The sequence below is a fragment of the Nesoenas mayeri genome, assembly GCF_963082525.1.
Source record: "Nesoenas mayeri genome assembly, chromosome: 2".
In the NCBI taxonomy this organism is placed as follows: domain Eukaryota; kingdom Metazoa; phylum Chordata; class Aves; order Columbiformes; family Columbidae; genus Nesoenas; species Nesoenas mayeri.
In genome coordinates, this window is record NC_137543.1 from 116,715,027 (window position 1) to 116,739,295 (window position 24,269).

Below are 24,269 nucleotides of genomic sequence, written 5' to 3' on the forward strand. Positions count from 1 at the left end.
AGAGAAACCTTTTGCTGGGCTGAGAGTTTTGCTGCTGGCTGCGTGGTGGCATTGTTCGCAGGAAGTGCACCTGTTCTCACATTTTCTTCGGGTGGAAGCAGACAGGTTTGTTGAATGCTCTAATTGCTGGTAGGCATGAAAGGATTGCCTAGAAGATTGCTTCCTAGGCTGTTCTTTGATGTTTTGTATGATTTGGAAGCGAAGATTTCTTTTCCTTTATCCATCTTGCTAATAGGTGAGAATAAAATATCTCCTCTCAGCTTTCATTCCAGAAGGTATCATGGCACATTCTGTCCGATTAGCTGTATCACGGGCCAAAAGACTCCTTTTATCTTCTGAAAAGATTTGTAAAACACAAGCGCAGTCATCACAGTCCACATTCATAAAGCACTATTAGCGACATGCTCAGTTCACTGTTGTGTCTCTGGGCAGGAGAAATACTCTGCTGTGAACACTACATTTGTCAAATTCTATAAAGCCGTGGCTAGGAATTTTGGATACAATCCTTTAATATGTATTATGAATCTTGGCCTGCAGTTAGAGCAGCTGCTTTGTTTAATTCCAATTTTGTGTTTATAAATAAACATACTTCTTATACAAAATCCAAGTTTGGCCTTATTTTTCTGCAAAATTTGAATAGCAGAGAACTACACTGAGACTCGATGTTTTGAAGATCCTCCTTTTACAAATAAATACAAGGCATGACTACTATGCTATGTAGTAGTATATCTAAACTGTAACTATTGCTACTATATAAATGAGATGATCCCACATGTTTTAATTGCTGAAATTTGCAATTTAGTAGCATAACAAAAAAAAAAAAATCTATAAGTTCATCATTTTTATTAATTTCTTATTAAAAGAATAAGAAATGCCCAACTAAAAGAAATTTTGATGCATTGCATTAACCCATATAAACTGTCACTAACACTTTTTTCTTGACAAAGTGAACTGTTACAAACATGCTTGGAAGTACCAGAATACTTAAAAATGAGTAGCTGTTCTCAGTAGAACAATCTTCCTCAATATAACAGGGTTTAGCTTTCCACTATGATAGAGAATTCAGATTCAGATGCACCACTTTCAAAGTTCAGGAGTGTGTGGGGTATGTCTTGTGAATCAGAGCCTGTTTCACTTTCTAATGAACAGTTGAGAATCACTGCATAAGAAACTTATGTCCGTTAAATATGTTTCAGAAATACTTATTTAAAGATAGATATTGTTTTAAGCATTATTGCAAATTAAGAAGCATGTGGTTCTTGAGTCACTTGTAAAATCTGACCAAAAAATCTTCGATGTATCTTCAGAAACATAGACATCCATGTACAATGTTATTATTGTGATTAACTGAATTACGAAAACAACTTCCTTTTTTCAGAATTGCATCCTATTCTTTTAGTCTATCTGGTTTAAGATTCAGTTTTTAGGATGTTGAGACATATGAGCCTTGAACTTTATAACTACCTTTTGGTTTCAGTGCCAATGGCCAAGGCTGTTAAATTTTTATTGAATTTTGTCATGGTGACTGTAAATTGTATCAGCTTTCCAACTTTCTCTTCTGAGAGCAAAGAATGTATATTTTGTCTTGTGGTGTAAGCAAGAAGTATATTTACATTTCTACACTTGTGGCCTCCAAATTTCTTTTTTTTGACACAATAAAGTATTTTGAAGATCATGTCTGAAACTTACCTGGCAAGGGTTCAGTCTTTTTTTTTAATCTGTGGAATCAGGCATTTTACAGATTTCTGCATGAATCATCAAGTGTGTTAGGGAACATTTAGCACCGTTTTTTTTTATTTTATATGTGTTTATAATAAAGTTTTGATGCGTTAAATTTTCCAAAGGTATTTTAAGTCCAGGAAAAGTTGGGGTTTTGGTTTTGTTTTCCCCAAAATTTCCAAATTTAACATACATGTCTTTGTACAACTCTGAGCATGTATATGTTTATATAAAATCCACTAGTACTGATAATTTCAGTATCTAATTAAATGTAAATTTTCTAGTGTATTTCAGATATTCAGAGGCAAGGTTGACAATACGCATGCCCTTAGAATGTAAATACTTCCAGAGAATAAAATCTAGGTGATTATATTATTCACATCTCTATGAGTGAAGAAAAGGTTGAGCATTCAATTCACCGAACAGCTGGAGTGAGTCAGGTGTGGGACTCGGGCTGGTACAGTCAAGGGAATAAACAAGTCATTCTCTTCAACACTGAAAGGGAAAGGTTTGCAGGCAGGAGTTGTGGATCCTCTTGTTTCATTCACTACTAGTCATTCCCTACTCAGTGCTATAAATACAGAGAGGACTACTGCCTAAAAAAGTCTTGATGATGACCATACAATGCCTTCATCTGAAAGTGGCCTTCTCAGGGTTAGTCTCCAAGTCGCTGTCTTGAGGGTTATATGTGAGCCATCTAGAAATAATAGGGGTGACTCATTCATTTTGATGTGGCTGTGGGGTTTGTGGTCATACAGAGGGAAAACCAGAATGTACTTGGACATATCTCCACAGGCAATTTTGCAGACCTCACTTTGATAGGGACCAACTCTTACCAGATTGTTTTCTTAGGTTTCTTCTAATTTAGCCTGGTGACAAAAGGCATAGAATAACCACAAGTTTTGTGTTGAGCAAACACACAATTATGTCTAGCTTTTTTCTTCTTGGTAAGTATGGGTGACATCATTCAAATATATCTCTGTGTGCTATCGCATTTTTATATGAAATGTTCAGTACTGCAGCAGAAATTGTACTTTAAAAAAAGAGGAGGAAATTAAATGTGTGAGATGAGACTGATACAATTTCGAGAGTTTGGTTTATAAGGACAAAAAACATCGGAAATTCAAAGCTTAGCCTGAACTATAGTCCATCAATCAAACTGTTGTGGAAGAGTAATGCTAGTAATCATAGAAAATACAAAAAGATGTGCGATACAAGAAGAGTGCAAGTCTTAATAATCCCAACTCGTAACTGTATTCTAAATGAATGTTTTTGTATTTAATTTCCCTGAGGAGAGTATTAAGGATGATGAATATGGGAGGAAAATATTTCATGCAAGTTTGGTTAATTGATGGGGCAGCTTTCAAAGCAAAAATAGTTCAACACCCCACAGATTTGACTATTCTCAAAAGCTGAATAGTGTAATTACGTATTGCATTCTACAATGTCCTGCTTTAATATTGTACTGATGTATGTAAAAATATATGGAATTACTTTTTAGAGGAGTCTTTTTACTTGAGTAAAATCAGTGAAATGCTTCAGTCATTGCTGACAGTCATGGGGACTAGAACATAATATACTGATAGACTATAATGTTACTACATATATACACCCAAGTCACAATATGAGTAATTGCCAGTTTAAAAGAAGATAGTTTACAAACATAGTTATGTTCTTGGTGAGGAACAAAGTATCTTTTGTTCCTTATGAAACTCTCAAAGAAAAAGATAGATAAAAATCAAATATAATGGACTTGGTCACTTTGTATTGGAAAGTAAGAATGAATGTTTTGTAATTTTCCATGTACTTAGCAAATTTGATTGTATCAGTTTAGCTCTCTCTATGGGCTGCTGCAAACAGAGGAGACAGCAATTATAATAATGGAGAAAAAGAGGACATTTAATATTCATAATGTATGTGAAATTTGTTTTTATGCTAATCTGTTATTTTTAACTGGGCCACCTTCTACATTGTTCTTTTCCTGATAGTCTGTTTCTTTTTTTTTGGTCTCACTTTCTTTGTAGGACTGGTTCATCACATCTGTAATCTCCTAATAGAAACTGTGACTCTGTACTTGGAGGCAGATGATAAAAGCCACACCAAGACAGCAAATGTGCTGCTTCTGTCCTTACTTGACATTCTGCACTGCATGCTGATGTATACAGCAAACATTGTGCGCCAGACGTTACAGGTATGGAATTGATTTCCTGGGTTCATCGCCATCTTAAACGATTTGCTTAGGTAACTTAGAACTTCCTGTTATACTGATAATGAAATTCCCACTATTCTGATTTTATTGAATTTTTGGTTTGATGAAAAGAGCACACATTTTCAACTGTGGATCACTGTTCCGTGTACTAACTTGGCTAGACTATCCTTACTAACCTCACTATATGCTGGAAACACAGATCCTAGCTGTCTCCTTTGTTTCTGTACTCCATAAATAGCTTAATTCAATATATGCTCAATGATAGTTCGAAGCATTTTTCTTCCATTCATTTTATAAGAAAAAGATTACTCTGTAAAAAACAGCATCTTTTTTATTGCAAATTGCACATGGTTACTGTGCTTGAAAAGCGTATGTAACATCTGCATGAGCGCTGACAAAAGTATTTCCTCTCTTATGCTGATCGATTTGTCTTCCAAATTTCTGTTTGGATCCCTGCTAATCATGGCACTGGTAGGATTTCCTCCTCCAGGGAAGAATTCCTCCTCCTTAAAAACAGAGCACAAAAAGATACTGTGCAAAGAAATTGCACATAATGCTCTTAAAAACAAAAGAAGAAAAAACATTTGTCTTTTTTTTAAACATGGCATTAAGCTAGCAATATTTGCTTTGGTTTTAACTCAACTGTCAAATTTCAAAGTTAGTCAACTGGAATTCCGTATTTGGACTGTAAACAACAACACTTACTCTTCGTGTTAGGTTTTTGATGTTTTTGGCATTATCCACTGAAAAACAGAGAAGCCTGTTGGGTCCAATACATTTGGAGGACAGAGATTCAAAAGGTTGCAGCCAGGTTGTATTGAATTTCAGCACATGGATTCTTTATTCTGAAAAGGTCCTCTGTGGACTTTTTATGGTGGTGTGCTTTTTTGTTTGGTAGTGGTTGTATTATTATTATTATTATTATTATTATTATTATTATTATTATTATTATTATTGTTGTTTTTAAATTTTGGTTGGTTGAGGTTTTGTGTGTGTGTTTGCTTTGTGTGGTTGGGTTTTTTTTTACTGTATGAAGTGGATGTTGAAAATTGAGCTCTCTTTTCTATAGGAATTTACATAACTAATTGTGTTTGATATTTTAAGAAGACACTTCAGCAAGAAGTGTTGGGCTTTTTGTGTACATGTGTGTCTTTTTTTTAATTTTTAGAAAAAATTTAATTTAGAACTAATGGTACAATACCTTGTCTTTTTCTCTGTCCTCTAATAGCAGGTTTTGTAATGCATTTCAAATTTTGTAGGCCGATTGTCATATTGTTGGCAGCGCTCCATGTAATCACAGAGAGCTAAATTCTGTACTTACGCTCCATGCAACAGTGGTGAGGCCAGTTATATTGGAGGGCAGATGTGAGGAGAGAGGATCTCTCACATGGATTTGGTGTTATTAGTTAAACTAATGCTTTTTATTTAGATACAAAATTAAATCTATACATTCAAAGCCAAATTCTATTCTGCCTTTGCATTAATTACAGTAGCTGATTGACGCATTAAAATTCCCGCTCCAGTTTTGTCCATCTCTAGTCAAAATAATTTGCTTTGCTCTGGAAGGCTAATGAGTAAAAAGAGGCAGCTGGAAACCTGAACTTTGAAACATAACTCTGCCCTCTGTCCCTATAAAACTGATTTTACATTAGTGTTACTTGCCTTCACGTACCTGACAATATTTGTCACAGGGCCCCTGTGGGTTCTTATAGCTTTCTCAATACATGCGCCCTGTTGAATTATGACCATGAGTTGGTGACCACTATTTGCCATTTGTCTACATAATATTCCAGTGTCCAAGTGGCCCTAAATGCAGCAAGGTAGTGATAACTATTCTTGGAATGTTTTCGTAACAACCTTCTGAATAAGATACCTTCTAAAACAGAACTTGCAATAGAGAATCCAATTTTCTCATATTATCCATTTTTGAGGCTTAAGTTGACTTTTACAGATGGTACCACCTCTACCTGAATCCTTTTTATTTAAGCTTTTTATATATAAATTTATAACCTTATTCAGCTGCACAGGCAAAACATGACACCACTTTTCCTTTGCATTACAGAATTCTATGGTGAATAGTGCTGATAACTATATCCACCATCTACACAGAAACTGTAGCAAGAATTTGCTCTCTGTGGTCCAAGTACTTGTGTTTTAATGGAAATAGTATAAAAGTTCAGATTAATTTGCGTATCTGTTTTGGAGCAATTTAATCATCACATGTTCCACAGGTGATCCACAGTAGCTGAAAGTAATTTGCCATTTCTGTTTGAGAAGTGGATTCTGTTTAGTGGCTTAATGTAGGTTTAAGCATGGTGTAGTGTGTATCCTTTATATATACTATATAAAGTATAATTCCTTTAGTGGTATCGTTAATTCTCTTTCCAAAGACACTACATATATAAAAGTTAAAGGAAGTAGTCAAACATCCCTAATGGAGGATATCTTTCTTCTCATCCAAGCACTAACCAGAAAAAGCTGTTGTAAATTTTGCTGAAGTGAAGGTGGCTTACTTCCCATTCTTGATTAATATAAACACTCCAATTTTTTTGTCTTTTCTGCACTATCTCTTATTACCCTTCTTGAACTTCAGCATTCTAGGTCATTGCAGCGAGTCTCAGTGAAGGACGTACCAACCTGCCTTATTACCTGGAGAAACAACTCTTCAGATCTCTTTTTTATTTCAAAATTATTTCCAGAAGAAAGGCATTGTCCTTTCAACTCATCAATATCAACAGTGGAGCTTCAGCATTAATGTCTCTTGTCTCGGGAGACCTGCTCCTATGTTCACTTAACCAAATGAAAATCCTCAAGTATTACACTTGGATGACGGTTTTAGGACTGAGCTTTAAATGAAGCACAATACAAAATGATTTTTAAATGTGTTCTTTAAACAAAATGTTTATGTTTTCGTCTAGCAGATAGACTGTACAGGGTTGTTGTCCAAAGCTGCTGCAAGATAAGTTAAATGAAAAATCTTGCAAGCAGACCTTTCTGGTGTGCTGGGGCAGGGATGCATCCCAAATAGCACTGTATAGGATGACGGTGTGTTTTGATGAAGGGGGATGACGATAATCAGAAATACAAGTAGTAGCAGATCATATAACAGAATTTGGTCACTTAAGGATTTTACTATTCCTATTTAAAAAATAAATTATTATAATATATTGAATATTTGAGGATAAGAAGGGAATCAGAAGGACAAAACTGGACATTAGTGCTGAAAATCCTAACTTTTCAGTCACCTTGATTTTTTTGAGTTGAACTTAAAACAGTTTCTGATGAAGAAAAAGGAAATAGTTGAACTTTAAACAGGCATGTCATATTGAAAGAGAATACAAATACATAAAGAATTTACGGCTTTAGAGCTCTCTTTTGCGTATACAGTGTATACCATTTCGCTGAAGAAATGTCATGTGGATCAATATATTCAGCCTGTGCAAAATGGACATGACAGCATGAGTCTTTTTTGCTTTGTGCTTATTGTTACAGACACAGGGAGTGTAACTGCTCATTGGGAGCCCAGGAATTCTTAACTAGAAAAGAGTGTACAAGTCTCCTTCAAGCTTTGACCACCTAATGGACCTAATTTGTTTCTCATAACAGAACAGTCACCAAGGTTGCTTTTTATTTTTCCTGATTTTATTAAGGCACAGAAATCTGGCACAGGAGGGGACACGCAGGCTGCTGAAGACCTTCTGCTTATCAATAAACCCCTGACGGACCTAATTAGTCTGCTTATTCAGCTGGTGAGAATTTGCTTGTTTGTAAGCCTGTTGGAATGTTTCTGAAGTTTGAATTATTCAACTGAATTTAACATCTTAGAACTCTACTTGCTAGCTTTTTTATTGTTTATAAGCTCCCACCTAGTACGAAGGATTCTAATAATTTTTAAGAAATTATAGATTGCAGAGTAAGTCTATGTCAAGCATAGAAGTGAGACGAGGGTCAAGCTCAAGATGCTCAGTAGGGATACATAGCTATAGTCAAATTTTAGCCCTTTAGAATGGACTAGTGATCAATGCAGAGGGAAAGGGTGATATTTAGAGTTTGAAAATAAGAAGTACTGCCACCCTTAGAGAAGTCAGTAAACTTAGTTTGCAATTAGGGAGGATGGAAAATTATTTTATTGATTTTGAGCCTTCTGAGTTTTTCTCAAGGGTTTAGTTGTTTTTTAACATGATCCTGGGGGATTTAAGAGTGGGAATGGTCCTTGGTGACCTGTAAGTATCTATACAGTCTGTCTGTTTAAAGTCAATCTGTTACAGTGTTTTACGAGGTGTCACAACTGCATTGAATCTCCACAGAGGGCTCCATTGTGGCCCTGATGCATCTCATCAGCTCAGCCTCCATCATACTGTGCTAGAGGTTTGTCTTGGCTTGATAATAACTTGTAGTAGAGGAATGCTTCATTAACACGGCATGTGAGAATTTCCATGTGACGTTATCATACTGTCCTGTCCAGGTTATTTCACTTAAAAGTATTTTTAGATCCACTGTCTTTTCTTTTGGACCTGGATTTTTTTTGTTTTTCATCAAAATATAAGTTTTCAGATGTGTTCTTATATGAATACCTGTGGCCTTTTTACTATCTTTAGCACTGTCTGTCATCTTCTATTTTGGGGAACAGTGTGATTATGTGTTTGTTAATTTTTGGTATTGTACTTGTTGTTAAGTCCTCCTTTGATGGATTTATCTTAAGCAGCCATTGACAGAGGCTTTTGGAAACATTCACTGAATGACCTAAACCAAGGTGACTGAATTTCAACTATATAATACTTCATCTTTATCAATTATTTTAATTTATTTTCTATTTTTTTTTAGTCACTATATATGATAACTAGTAAGATATGAAGAGATGCAAAGGTTCCTTTAAAGTAAAATTAGACATAAATTTAAATTCCATTAACTCTCTAAAGAACGGAAAATTAGAGGCCAAGCTTTACTCAGCCTGTACCACCTGGAAGTCTTTTATAGCTTTTTAATTAAAGGATAAGATAATTGTACAGTTAGCAAGTACTGATTAGATTCTGACTTGCCCTTGTATTTCAGAAGTATGGTTGCAAATTACCGCTAGGTTTTGCTTTGTTCTATGTTTCTATAAATTCTCGTATTTTCAAAATGCTTCTTTGAAATCTGCTGATTTTAACATAGAGCTAAAGAGTAAAGACAGCTGGTGCTACTTCTTTTTGTTTGGTTGGTTTTGGGTTTGAATTTTGTTAAAGATTTTATAAAAGTGAGAGATTTTCTCTTGTAATGTGTATGTGGTGTTCTTTACACACATGTGCTTGGTTGGATAGATGGATATTATTTCAGCTGGGTTTGTTAAATTATACATCCTTTGCCCATTGGTGTATTAAACATTTCCTGTTAATGTTGGAAAAGTTTAAAAAATGAAATAATAATTTTAACATTTAGGATCCACTTGTTTAAAATGTTTTATGTGTTTATCTCTTTAAATAAGACCAGGTCTTTGTGAAGTGTAGTGGGTGTCTCAAGATGTACATGCTCCCCACCCCTCAAAAAGACTCAGGCCTACATAAGCTGGAACTGGCAATTGTGATTTTCTGTATTTGTTGAGCTGCATGTCTACATAGTCCTTTTGAGGCATTCAGTTCTTTGTGAACTTTTCTGGAGATAATGGAGGTCTTAAATTCTGAACCAACCACCACTTTAAGCTATTTAGGATATTGTTTTCTCTGGTTTGAAATTTATAGTTTCTTATATCACTTTGAATAATTGCTTTCCCTCATTGATATGTATATCCCACAAGTAGATTATTTTTTCCTGTCCCTTGACTCATCTATTTATTTATTTTCCTCATGTTCTACATATTTATCTCTCTTAATAATCCCTCAAAAATCAATCTGATTTAAACTTGAAAAAGTTAAAAACTTAGCATCAGGTTTTCCTTTTTGTAATTGTGATTTAGTCTATCAATTAGGGCACAGCAAACAAGTGTAGGAAACCCAGATTGCATGTAAATGAAACTTCAGAGTTTTTAAGAATGAGAAAGAAGAAATAATTACAAATTCTGTCATGCAGAAAACACTGCAAATATGGAGAATTCAGTGTTTAATCCCATTATCAACCCGCCTTTAATTGATCAATAATAGCAAAATTGAGCATTTAGTCTTCTGCTCGGCAGCCTTGTGTTTAAAAGTTAATTACACTTAGATTTTCGCGTAATGTTTCTCCACCTGAATATAAATGTAAATTGATTACTATACTGAAATTTCCAGCGATTATAGAAGATATAAAATACCTTCTACTTTTTGATGTACCATTCTACTAAAAAAAATATTAATGTTTACTTACTTTTGAAATCCCTTCAATGTGGATTTTCAGAAACTTTCAGAAACCTTGCCAATACCTATGAAAAGGAGTTTCATTTCTCTGTAGATCCTAGATTTAGATCCTAGGTGTAGGTCTTCTAGTCCTTTCTGCAGCCTGTCAGTCTGCTGGGAGAGAACTTTCCTTGTCTTCTGATGACAGACCTCTTCATTATAGTATTACTAGTGCAGTTGGTTATTGTGCTCTGTATATTACTGTTGAAAGAGCAGTTAATCATGTGCAAACACTGAGAGGACAAATATGAAGCCTCAGTGCACATGGATGAATGAGAGGATCTCCTCTAGGGCCTTTCTGTCTCTGCGTTGCACTGGTTGTACAGCTGTGCCCGGCTTCGGCTTCAGAGCTGTGAAGGTATTTGCTGATGAATAAGGATAATGACTGCACAAGAATGATAACCCTGTAGACTGTAGAATTTTAATTTCACATTTCTTAGGAATACAGACAGTTCTGCAGCCAGGGTAGAAAGACATCTGTTTATTTAATGGGTTGTATAATGTATTGTTGTTACTGTATTTGAAAAGTTATCTGTGAATTATATTTGAAGAATTCTCTTCCACAGAGCTACCCTAAGAAGCAGCAAACAAAACCACAACACTACACAAACAAACAAACAAACAAACAAACCTTAACAAAAACACATCAGAGGAAATAAGAATATATTGTCACAAGCAAAGAATTTCAGGATGGGAATTTAGTTTCTCAGCAATTAGCCTGGAGCCAAACTAACTAAAAATATATTGTTTTTAAAAATATCTTCTGTTAAGTAGGAGGATGATGATTTTGCCCTAAGACAAAATATAGTATTTTCTTTCATTTAGAACCATGCATATTTACTGATAAGAATATAATAGTAAAGTTAACAGATTTAATATCAATATTTTGCTTTTACATTTTGTTTAATATTTGCAAAATCGTCTTCCCTATAGTTCCCAATGATACTTCCTTTACAGCACATTCTGTAATCACATTACTGATCTAATGAACAGCTCTCTGTTACCATAATAAACTCTCTCGATGTATAACCTCATTAATGCACTGAAGTAGTGTCCTCTCTGGGTAATCCACACAGTTTCATTGTAGCTCTAAAATTAGATGCTGTAACAACTCCAGCAGTGTGAAAACTGCCACTTCAGCTCAACTGATCACACGTTTCTTGCAATGGTTTGCAATTCATGAACACGCTGCAACTCGGTTCGAAATGAAGGCATTTTTGACAACAGACTGCAGCAATATAGATGTGTAGTAACAAGAAACTTCCTGCTCTTCACCACAATAACCTTGAAGTACACAGAGCAGGTTCCATCTAGAAAGGAAGAGAAGTAGAATTTTATGTTATGAGCCTGTTTACACAAGATTGTAACATGGACATAAAAATTAAGGAAAAAGTAATGCACACGCTTCATTGACCAAAAGTCTATTTTAAAATTTTGAAGTGAAAAATATGTCTAGATTTCTGAGTTAGAGAATGGCAGACTTTAGCTGTTCAGTAATTTCTTTTAAGGTGCTGGATTTTCTTCAAGCTATATACTAGCCCAGAATATTAACACCTGCAAGAAGAGGGAGTACTAATGTTTCTACCTTGCTCAAGGCCTGAATCCATAATCCCCTCTAAGGCTGATAAAGCAAAAATAATTAAAGGCCACTGGAGACTTTTCCTGTAATTATGAAATAATAAGGGCCAGATATTTTCTTAAAGAGTTAGAACTTGAGTTCTTCATGGGTTTCTCCTGCCCTGAAAGGACAAAAACTTAAGTAGCTGCTGTTATGAAAAGCTATAAATGCATTTCAAAGACTTGAAATATATTTCTTCGTCTCAAATGTAATTGTTATGATTAGAAAAATAGTCAGAACACTGTTCCAACTGATTAAGAGGTGAACCATCCATCTATATTCATTGTCTAGAAACATGATTCTAGCTTTGCTGTTCTTATTAGACATGAGATACTATTTACTTGAAAGCTGAATTTTCATTCTTTGGTTTTCTGTATTTAGAGATATTATATTGTCACTGCTTTTGTTCACAAAAACAATTTTCTTCAGTCCTCTAATCTTTATAACTGTTAATGGAAGTGCTAACAGTGACTGGCAGCCATTGTTAAATTTTGGGTTACCAACTTACGACTTTTGACATCTAAATCACTACTTGTCGGTAGCGAAACAGCAAAACAGTGAGAGTTAATAGAGAAAAATGCTGATGCAGACATATTTAAATAGCAACATTGCTGAGAGTTCCCCTTCCACCTTAATTATTGATTGGTTAGACTGTAAGGCGATCATTCTCATTCCCTCCAGAGTAAATATGGTCTTTCCTATTCTCAGCTTGTTTTCCTATTCATCCAAGACCTATGCTGTTATTGTTTTATGCTGCAGTTTTCCAGAATGACAGCAACTTTCTCCCCAAACTCTAGATAGCACTGAAACTCAAACAGAAGAGCAGAAGAGCCTGAAGTACGACAGGCAATGAAGGACTTAATTGGCATTTGTCATTGAACAGAATGATGTCATGGCTGGCAAGTACTGTGAACCCTGGACTGATACTGGTGGTTAGGTTTGGAGGGTGGTATCCTTGATATCCTGTGAAGAGCAAGCTTATCTTATGTCAGGGCATATTGGATGGAGAGATTCAGGGTCTTCCTTTCTCTTGTTGAGGGGACAAAGAACAACGGCAAGAGTGATAAAAGGTTGGGCATGCCAGGAGATAAGCAAAGCCATTGACTCAAGCCTAGTTCCTTCATCCATGTCATCTCACTACCTGGGGACTCCTGCTGAAGACAGCCTGCCTTGGGAATAACGTTGACAGCCTGGGTGTGCTCCTTGGCTTTCTTGAAAGTCATGTGCCCTCCTGGTGTCAGGCAGAACTTCAAAGGATGTGGTGCTTTATGTATTTCTTCACACAAGGTTGTTGTAGGGACAGTACTCTGCAGAGACTGATGCTTTTCCGCTCCTATGATATTTAGTGAATATCTTAGAAAAACAGTCTCGCTTCCAAGTATGCCTGTTGTGGTGACTGAGGACACATGGGATTTTGTGCTTATGGAGCCCAGGGAACTGGCCTCCACTGCAATGCCAGGGCAAGGACATATCTATCCAAATGTTCACTGATTTTTTTCATGTTTCATTTTTGGTTAGCCCACAAACAACATTTGCAAATTGAATATAGTTGTTGTACTGTGATTTTCTTCAGGGAGTGGTTGATATACCTGTCTACACTGATCTAGTAACAGACTGTAAGTTAGAGTGCTGCTTTTAAAAGGGGTGAGAGAGGTACATTAAAGTAGTTTAATTTTTCCTTTATCTAATAGCATTTTATTTTTTTTCAGAGAGAGAAATACAAGTTGTCTCAAAGCCCCTGGTGAGATCAGTGGATTTTCTTTTTTTATTTGATAAGGGTTGAAGGTATAAATGGAACTGTAAAGCTTGTTACTGTTCGTAGCTTTTCCTCTTTTTTAGCCTTGCTATTTATGTTGATGATGTTATTAGATAATTCTGGATGTTGGAAAGGAAACGATCAAATAGGTAGCATTTAATTTGGAATGACAAAAAAGCATATAGCAAAACTGTGGAAGAAATAGCTGCAGTGGTCCTGTCACTTGCATAGCATTAGGTCAAATAGAATGTGATATGTCTTGGAGCTATGTATTCAGGGCTTACATCTCAGTTCAGTCTGTTTTAAACAGCCAGCTCTATGAAGCTAATGGAAAACAGGATTATATTTGCATACAGATCCCTGGGGAACTGCTTCTTGAATATTTAAGGAGTATATGTCTGATAATATGTTCCAAGATTGCTTTAAAGTAACTGGGTTTTTCTTAAACTGAAAAAAACTTTGGAAGTTCATACTGCACATTAAATAAGTAATCATTCCTGAAATGATTGGGCATGTTATATAAATGGTTGGACAGATGATATAAATTATTTCCTTTTTTATTGTCAGTAAAGATAGTCTGTTAACTGTACTTTAATCTAGCTTTGTGTTTAAATAGTATTTGGAATAAAAAACTGAGTAGGACTGATGAGGTGCTTTTATACTTCTATACCTTATTGGTTAAGACCACCACTGGTTTACTTTGTTCAGTTCATAGACTGTAAGGCCAGAAAAGGCTATTGTAATAATTTAGTCTAGGATCTTGTATAACACAGACAGAGGACTTTGCTAAATTAATTCCTTGTTGTAGTAAAGGATTTTGTTATTGGTTTAGAAAAAATGTTTTTATGATCTCTATGTGATGGAGAACCTGTCTCAGTCCTAAGAAAGATGTTTCAGTGGTTACTCACTCTTATGAAAGAAAAAAAGAAAGAAAAATTGAAATGAAAGTATTATCTTCCTTCTAATTTGAATTGCTAAAGTTTTGAGCTATCGTCTCTTACCAATCCTTCTTCAGGTAAAGGAGGTAACCTATCCTCAGCCTGCTTTTTCTCACATGTAATTGAGAGAATGTGATCAAGTGCCCTTTAACCCTCCCTTTGATAAACTGTAGACATTGAATTCCTTCAGACTTTTTCTGTTATGTTTTCCAGTCTGTCATCCTCTTGCCTGTTCCCAAGAAACCTCTATGATTTTTTTTTCACTTGATTTCATGACCTGTCGGCACTAAAACTAGGTGTTGTATTCCTGTTGTTGTTCCAACGGTGTCAGATTCAAGCAGAATATAATACCTGTACATTATTTCCAGACTGTACTTTCAAGAAAAATAAAATAATTTTGATAGCTGTGTCATACCACCAGAAGCTCATTTAAAGGTGATTATTAGCCATGGCTCCAAATCTTTTCCATAATTTTGCTTCCTAGGAAAGAGTTTTTCCATCCCATGGCTAGGGCCTGCTCCAGTGTCTGTTCTTCAAAGGAGTGCAGAAAATCTGGAATTCAAGAAAATATTTAAAATCTGCAAAATGTACATCCCAATGTGACCACCTAAAATCCATTAAATAGCTGGATAGTCTTTACCTCAACCAGAAGCCATAGGCTTAATGTAGAAATAATTAAATGAAGTCGTATGGCGTCCATTATGTAGAAGATTAGACATGATGGCTATAATAAGACTTTCTGCTATTACTGCTTCTATTTAAAGCAAAATATACTGCCTGAAAATAACAGAGTTGGGAGCAACATTTTCGGAGCTTTTATGATGTTGCTATTTGATAGAATCGTAGTGATGGCATTGTTACTCTGCTGCTTAAGAACAGATATATTTTACTTGTGTTTTCATCACTTTATTAGGCTCAGTTTAATGGAATTTTGAGTCAATTGACTAGAAATCATTATTTCCTGGCACAATGCAAATGTTAATGCTCTTCCAAATCGCCACTGATATGCACTTTTTCTGAAATTCCAATTTAATTTTTGTTTTTTCATATTTAGCTTCCCAGTGAAGATACTGATATATTTGAGAGCGCCTCACAGTGCTTATCATTGCTGGTTCAGCTGTACGGAGGGAGCAGTCAGGAGTGTATGTCTCCAGAAAACATGGACAGCTTTGCTGAAGTACTGAAGTCCAAAAAAGATCCACGAAAACTGAAGCTTTTGTTGAGAATTATAAAGAGATTGGTGAGTTGGCTGCTAAACATTTTTGAAGTCCATATGTTTCTTTTATATCACTGGATAATTTTGGGAGTGTTTTTTTCCTCCTAAAGTAAAACAAAGTATAAAAGAATTTTGAAAACAAAATATGTGAAGTTAAATTTCATGTCTTTAAATTTCTGCTAACTTCTCTGGAAGAATCTTTTATGGAATGATTGTTTGATTTCTCCTATTTCAGTTAATCATTCAGCTATTTCAACAACTGTTATTTATATATTTGTTTAGTACTTCAGCTTTATGAAGCATTGGAACAATTTTCTGAATGCCTTCTGAAAGAACTAACCTTGTAGCATTAAATAGCTGTTCAGAAACACAGTACTTGATTTCATGGTAAATAAAATGCCATTTTGTACTTGAAATAGGTTTATGCGTAGAGTGTTGACTCCTGGTTCTCACTGAGCGACAGGGATCACTTCTGCTGGAGTGGCTGTAATGCAGAGTGCCAGTCAGTGGATATTAGTTTGGTGATGTTGTTGATGGAAAGGGGTTTCAATACTGTTGTGCTTTCACATGGCAACATGACAGCAGTCTTGTGTCTTTCCAGTCGCTTAGGTGGAAAACCTTCTGTATCTGTGACATTCAGATAATAGTATGTTTTTTATCTTGAAGTATCTTGGTAAGAAGCTTTGCCTGCATTGTCTCCTTGCATTGGTTGATTACTTCACCCTTTATTCTTCCAGAGCAGGAGTTTTCAATTAAAAGAGGGTGACTTCTCCTATGTAAGAGGCAGAAGACACTTGAATTTTGCAAGCGCAGCTCTCGCTGTTAGAGTAAGGCCATAATCAATGGCAGCAGGAGTCATCCTACTTTCAGAGTTAAGATGAAGCAACCCTTTTTGTAGAGCAGAGATGTCAAAATAATTTTCAGTGGGGACCGCATCAGCCTGGCAGTTGCCTTCAAAGGGCCAAATGTGATTTTAAGACTGTGTGAATACCACCAGGCTGACGTGGTCCCTGCTCAAAATTAGTTTGACACCCCTGTTGTAGAGCTTTTAGAGCTGTTCCTGTCCTCTTTCTCCTTCCTGCTGTATTTACACCACAGGGAAGTAAATGCCGTACCCCTCTTCCCAGTTTTGCTCCGTCCTATCTCTCCCTAAAAGATGCATGAATATATAAGATTAAAATTGATATTATGTTTAAAATCAATAATCTATCTAATTCTTGACATCCTCTCAGGTATCACTCCATTATTTTTCATGCTGTTCCTGAAAAGAGACTTCTAGGAATGGTTTTTTAAAGGCAGTTCTTATTGATTTTTTTGCTCGCACCTGTGCTTCTCTTTCTCTGTAATTGCTGTGCTGCGTACTTCTGGTTTTTGCTCTTCCCCAAAAGCAATAAAAGAAGCGACAAAGTGTGAGGAAAGGAAAGAAAATCAAGGCTGCAATATACATACCTAGATTATTTGATTTTAGCATAGCTACAGATTTGTTTCCTTTCCCTCCATTTTAAAGACTATGGATCAAAATTTGACCTAGCGTGCTGGATATTTAACACAGAAGCTTCTGTTGATTATCTTAAGAGAAGAAAGCTACGCCTTCACCTTTTTAACTTTGCAAGTTCCTGTACTTTGAGATCTCTCCTTTGTATACCAGTGATACTGGTACTTGTTATTTATAATATCAGGCATAGATTTTCTGTAATTATTTTAATGAGATCATAGGATTTCTTTTGAAAGTAGGGTTCATAGATAATTTGACAGATTATTTAATAAATCTCACATTATTTCTCTAAACCTTAAAAAGTCGTGTTCAGAGGAGATTATTATCTTGTCAAAATTGTCATACTCACAAAAGACATTGAAATATAATCATATCCATTTAAGAAGGATTCAGCCCACATCAACTATTCATGCTGAATTTTGAAACCTAGAGCAGTATGTGGTTTTGGTTTGGTTTGGTTTTTTTAATATCTGAGCAGTATTTGAATAGAGGGATCATTAAGCACACCAATTTCTATTCTTGCCGATTAGTGCTTGTACAACGCATCTTTTTGATCCGCGGTCATATGAACTTGGATGTTGCAGGCACAGGTATTGCTTACATAAGACAGGAATATAGAAAAAGAATTCAACGTGTTTATGTTATAGCTGACTTTATAGCATGTATTTCTGGAAATAATGAAAAGACATAGCAGTGTGACTAGCTTCATCTTTGTCCAACTGTTACACATGACTCCAGTGAGCCAATGGAGGCAGGTGTCTCAATTTCAGTCTTCAATTTAAAGCAAGTCACAGAATTTCTTGATGTACAAGATGAGTTTACCTGGATGAAATGGAAACTTATATCTGTGTGTTGTTTTAATTTAGTAGTATTCATTCATTAAGTTTTGTCTCCAGTAGTTTGAGGAGGCGATATAGACCAGACTAGGAGGAGTGTGGAATATCCGCATATAGACTTATTAAAGGAATCACCATGAAAAGCCCCTTTTAAAAGCTCATTAAGAGTAAAAAACAGAAAAAAAATGCTTTGCACTAACTTTTGTAACTGTGTAGGTGAGGATCATTTAAAAGCTTTAAAGACATAGCATTAGCTGTCTGTCTTGGGTTTTGTTTGTTTGTTTTGTTTTATAATCACCTCTTAGCATTCAAAGCTTTTGGCTCTGTCAGGCCCCAGTTAACCAATCATTTTTTTCAAGTATATTCCATCACTGACGTTGATATAATGGATGGAAACTGAATATGATTACTGGATTGAAGAAACAGGGTTTGGTGGTTTGGGGTTTTTCCCCTTCAGCCCTTTTACTAACTCTCTTGTTCTGGTTGCTTCACCTTATGTTAGACAATATTGCTATTCAGATATTCTTCATCTTTTTTAGCAGCATTTGTGTCACCAATCAGTGACGTCAGAGGTGTGATCTTGTCCTATTCTTTGGTTCTGGGAGCCTCTTCTGCCACCCTTTATGGAAATCACTATCTTATCACTTCATCTCTTCTGTGGAGACATAGTGCATCTTGTCACAGTCCAGTAAATCATCTAGATTAAAGTATTTCTTTGTGAAGTGGAGGAAATTTTCATTTGGGAAGCAAACAGTTCAATTTTTGCCTGCTTTACTGAGAAGTTTTTAATTTCTCTTTTCCTTAGAGGAAAAAATGTACCTGACATCTCAATTCACCATCTAGTATGTAAGGTAAAGTCACGTGATTATCACCAGAATTTTTATTGAACTGACCAATATATCCAGCACGCGCATAATCACTGTCAAATTACAGCTGAGTACTGACAAATAAAATGTTTCTGCTTTCAAAACAAGAGGAGACTCTTTTTATTCTATCTAGCAACAAGGAAAAATTCCTCTGAGAAGTGTGAATAAGCATCAGGCTTTAACCAGCAAATTTGCACTCACTGTGGAGGGTGAACTTTTGTTCCGTGACTTTTACCTTAAGTACTTGTCAGAAAATATATTTGAATGCCACTCAAATCACACTTTTTTTTTTTTTCTTCTGATACCTTTCTAGAACCTCATTTTCACTAATTTTCATATCTTAACGGTCAAAAAGTTTTCCATACCTTGTTTGTGAGAACCTAAGACATTTAGGATGTTATCTCCATGTTAGATATCCTGGAGGATACATGTAAGGATTTCTCAGATTGTATTAGGTTGCATAGTAAAGATGTTAAGACTAGAATGACAATACTTGAGCTGTAGCAAAATTCCATAAGTTTTATTAATTTAATTGTAGGACTGTTGAAACACTTATTTGCTCTCCTTGCTAGTTTGGGTCACAGCTCCAGCATCGCTGTGCACCTGCAGGCAGACTTAATATCCTGTTTCCAGTGAACCAAAGCCTGGGGAGCCACTGTTCACTGCATCTAAAATATCATTCAAGTTATGTGTCCCGAAGTATTTCTGTCACGCTGATTAGTAACAATATCATCGAGTCTTATGCAGAGGTGTGTTGAGTTCACATATTTTGAATTGACAGTTGTGTGTTTGTATATTAAAATATATGTATTTTTACTGTGATAGTTCCCTGGTTAAGTCCTTGTTATATTAGTCACTGATCATGTGTTATGGGGAAAGGCAATTAGAGCTTGAAGAGATACACAGTCCAGGTAGGACAAATGTTTTATTTAGGGCAGCAATTCTGCAATCCCTCTCGAAGCTGAATGTCTTGCTGGAGATTTGCTCCTCAATAGATTCCTGCAAGTGTGTCTGCAGGGAGCTTCCCTCAAAGAAGCTGAAGCAAAATCCTGACAAATTTTCAGATAGTATCAGCTTCAAGGATTCAGCGCCACAAGGAGGTGCTTGTGCAGCAATTCCCAGCAGAATCTGCCTTCCCAGAGCCTTACAAAGCTGCCCAAACCTGTTGTATGTCCTGCCGAGAGAGCACAGCGCTCTGGAATCGGCTCAGTTAGCTGGAGAAAAACATCTTATGTGTCTTTCTCCTAACCTGACTCTTTTAAGCCTGCCTTTAATTAATTTCATTAATTACTAAGGCAATCCATACTATTCCATTGCTCTAAGGAATAACATTATAACAGGGATACTTGTTAGACTGTGAATATAATAGTTACTTATGGGTTACTGACATGTATGGGTATACTCACTATAAACGTACACATTGTTATGTATGTTCTCCTTAAATTACATATATTTAAAAAATCTGCTGACTCTTATATGAACAATTTATACCCTTCAATAGTATTAGTCTTTTATTTTCAAGTTGTTACCAAACCTGCATCCCTTCTTTATAGACTATGTTTTGTTGGCTTCAGTCTAATAGAGCAATGGCCTGGGGTAGGATGAGGCATTTCATTAGATACAAACAACTTAATATCACCCTCCAAGAAAAAAAAGCTAATCAGCATCAAGATACAGTATGCAGATCATAAACAGGATGGGTTTCTCAAAATGCTTAGAAGCAAATACACGGGAAGGGTAATGCCTCTTCACCCTTCCTGACTTTCAGTGGAGCTCCCTCTGTTTGCACACTCAGACAGGCCTTTGCTTTGGGGTTTTTAATGAAATTGGAGTCTGCAGAGATGAGCGCTGAGGAGGCCTTCGGGGCCTGCAGTGACATAGCAGCCATCCGCCATGGCACTCAGAGCCTTGTCGTACCCTGACATAGAGGAAGAAAATCAGGCAAGAGGGGGACCTCTCTCCTCCTCCTCCATTCTGGGTTTTAACCTAGTCCCAAAGTAAGCTTTTCAGTGTAGCTTTTTGAGTTTGCATATGGTTTGACTGCAATGCAGTCTAATGACTCTCCTTTAAACAAAACAAAACATTACAGTGTCCCTGATGGATATTAGCAGTCAGCAGGGATATTTGTGAGTTGGAATTGCTGGGCCAGGCCCTTGCCTTTGGTCAAGAAGCAATATATTGAGTTTACAGTGAAGAGTTCAGAAAAGCTGGTTTAATTTACTCAGAAGATGAATGCAGCTAATCATGACTACTCTAATATAATTAAACCAACCATTAAACAATAATTTAAATAGAGCTAGTATTATATAATTTAAACAAATTCAAGATTTGGTGGGCACAGTTTTCTTGCGGTGCAGCCCCTTTGCTGCACTTTGTTGTTTAATGAACAGACGATTAAGCCAATATTGATTAATTTGTCTCAGTAATTTAGATAGATTTTTAAAATATCACTTAAGCTGTATTTTGAACTTTTTTTTCCCCCACTTTGTAACATGACATACATTATACTTCTATTTTTAAACCATGGTGGAAGATTTCTTTTTTTTTGAAGTAAAGCATTTTCAGTAGCACTAAGAAGGAAATAATTTAATCAATGAGAAAGTGTAATTGTTGGATAGTCAAAGCTTAATAATATACCAGGTTCTTCTCAGACATTCTATGAGCAGTACCAAGTCCTAAAATATGGATTATTTAGTTTATAATTGTTTACTTGATATTAACAATATCATAGCTTTTCAAAAAGCATTTTTCTAAAGTACTGTATGAAAACTTTATTTGTGTATGTCTAGTAATACTTAGCATAACAAGATGCGACATGGATATTTTAGTTGATTTTTATTTCAGATCCTGTCACATTGTTTGTAGTACTATACATGGTTAATTTTAACCTGACTAATTACATTCTGTGTTTCAAAGTCCAGGATACAAGTTTTCACTGCATATGTTCAATAAGACTTTCAATTTTTCATCTGAAATGGTTAGATACTGTTTCAGCTTGGAGGCATGTGCATGTTAATGACCTGTGTACCTGGTTTATGTAGCTTGTGAAGGGCTAAATTCAGGCTCGTTTATAATTTGTGCAACTCATGGAGTGTTTTCAGGATGCTGAGAATTACAATATGGTGACACTGTCCTTGGCTTTATATTTTTTTGGCATTTCTATCCTATGGTTTCCACTGATGAAGATGAAAGAATATTTTGGTATTTAGATTTACACGCTTGGTTAGAGTACTGAAAGAATTTTGATAGGTCTTCTCTGTTTCTGATTAGACCTCCTCTTCACTTACTTCTTTGAATTTTACAATATACATCTTTCAGTTGCCAGAATTCTTAAGTGCAGCATTCTGAACTTGTATACTGATGGGGTTTCTTCCAGTACTTATCCTTCTGTCTCATGAAATTAAACAGGATAAGTATCCATGGGTAAGTCTCAGTCACTGATGCAGTCCCTGGAATTCTTATCTTCCCTTGTCTTGTCACTTTTGATCTTGTCCAGAAGTTCTGTGGCTGATACCAGATCACAGGAAACTTTGCTATTTTTTGACCCAAAGCACTAGATGGTACAGGAATGTTTTGCTTACTTCTTCTCATAGAAAAGGCAAATATTTAAATCTTGACTGTCCAGGCTTATAGGATTGCTGATTTCTGGCTGGATCAGCACGCTCTTCTGCTGTGTGAATTTCATACTTCTCTGACTACACTTGCTCTAAATTCAATTTACGTGGTATAGCTTGTATCCCTGTGTAGTGTAACCATAAACACAGTGTATTTTCTTTTTGTATGTGAGGTATTCTTAACTCAAAGTGTCAAGAAATTCTGAATAACTGTGAGAATTAAAATTTTATTTTAATTGAGTCTGAGTTTTTTTAGCTGATCACTGTACTCCACAAGCCTGTTCTACTAAAAATACTAGGTTTCACGTAACCTGTGGTAAAATTAGAACATTAAGTAGTGATGCATAAGGTCAAATGATGAGGAATTTTTGTTACGATTAACTTAACATTTTGGAGGGTATACAACAGTTTTTATAGTTTGGAAGCTTTTGATTAATGAAATATTAATTGGGACTTCCAACTTTTCATGTGATTTAGTTCCCACCTTTTTGCAGCTGGTGATATGTCTGGAATATCCATGGTTATCTTAATCTAGAAGTGCTGTTTTGTTTTATACATTTACACCTCTGCAATGACTAATTTGCTGTCAGTGTTTTTATTGTAACTGTCAAGTGCTTTCTCCATATCAAAGAGAGCACACTACCCTTCCTCTGGTATTTCCACCACATAGACAAACACCTGCTTTGCTAGCAAATCATATAGTGAATTCTCCCATTCCCAACCCAGAAGTTCAAACAGAGGGCTATTTTAGTGGCTTTCCTTCATTTTTCTTTAGTGTTTGTCTGATGCTGACAACTTTCTAATACACAGCTGGATGGCTCCTGTTTTTGCTGCTTTCTACTTTGTCCTAGCAGCTTTGTGTTTAATATTACTTGCCAGCCCTTATAAGCTGCTGCGAAGCTTAATGTTTGCAAAATATTTCAGGTCCTTAGATAAGGAGTAATAAACATTAACAATATTTTTCTAAGAGGATCTACCAACACTAGTCAAATGGGATTAAATTGTTAAAAATATTTTCTCAGCTTGAGCATTAATACCAGGTTGCACATATTTCTTGGGTCTGTAACATTAATAGCAGTGTATGAGCAGTAGTTGCTGCTTTCATTATTATTATAACTGAATTGCATTAGTGCTTGTAGACCAGGACCTCATTGTGGTAAACTCACTGCAAACAAAGTAAAAAGGCATTTCTTGCTCCCAAGAACAATCCAGCTTGTTTCCTGTCTTCAAAATAAGCTGAAGGTATTGCCTGAAAGGGACTCTCCCAAATAGGAAATAATTCAATTTGAAGATGACCATCCTGTCTATAATGGATCCTTGGGCAGTGTTCAGTTCTGTGCAAGCAGGAATGGGAATTTGACTAGTTGCTCCTGATTAATAATACAAAAGTATCTTCATTTTATTCCTAACTTCAATTGTTATGGTCATAGGAGTATTTAAAAATCCTTGGTGTTCATGTAGTCTTCATATAAGGCCATTTCCAGAAACTAAAAGAGCTTTAAAAGATTTTGTTGCCCATGTTGAAAATGAGATACAGGTACACGTGGAAAACAGGTTTCCTGTGACTTTTTGCAAACTCATATTGCAAACCATTCAACAAGACCTCCCTTTTTTATTATGTCTGTTCTTTTAAACTCAGTCTCCTTGCTGACAAG

The 24,269-nt window shown here is 35.7% G+C and overlaps 1 protein-coding gene across 1 annotated transcript in view; it reads left to right on the plus strand.

Annotated features, from left to right (window-relative positions):
- Positions 1-24,269, plus strand: part of ULK4 (unc-51 like kinase 4) — a gene marked incomplete at both ends in the record, with an annotated part of 236,773 nt that overhangs the window by 163,578 nt on the left and 48,926 nt on the right. The window contains 3 exons of the mRNA XM_080338597.1: positions 3,744-3,910; positions 7,579-7,677; positions 15,642-15,827. Of these exons, the coding sequence (XP_080194723.1) occupies positions 3,744-3,910; positions 7,579-7,677; positions 15,642-15,827 (452 nt within the window). The remainder of the gene's footprint in view (positions 1-3,743; positions 3,911-7,578; positions 7,678-15,641; positions 15,828-24,269) is intronic.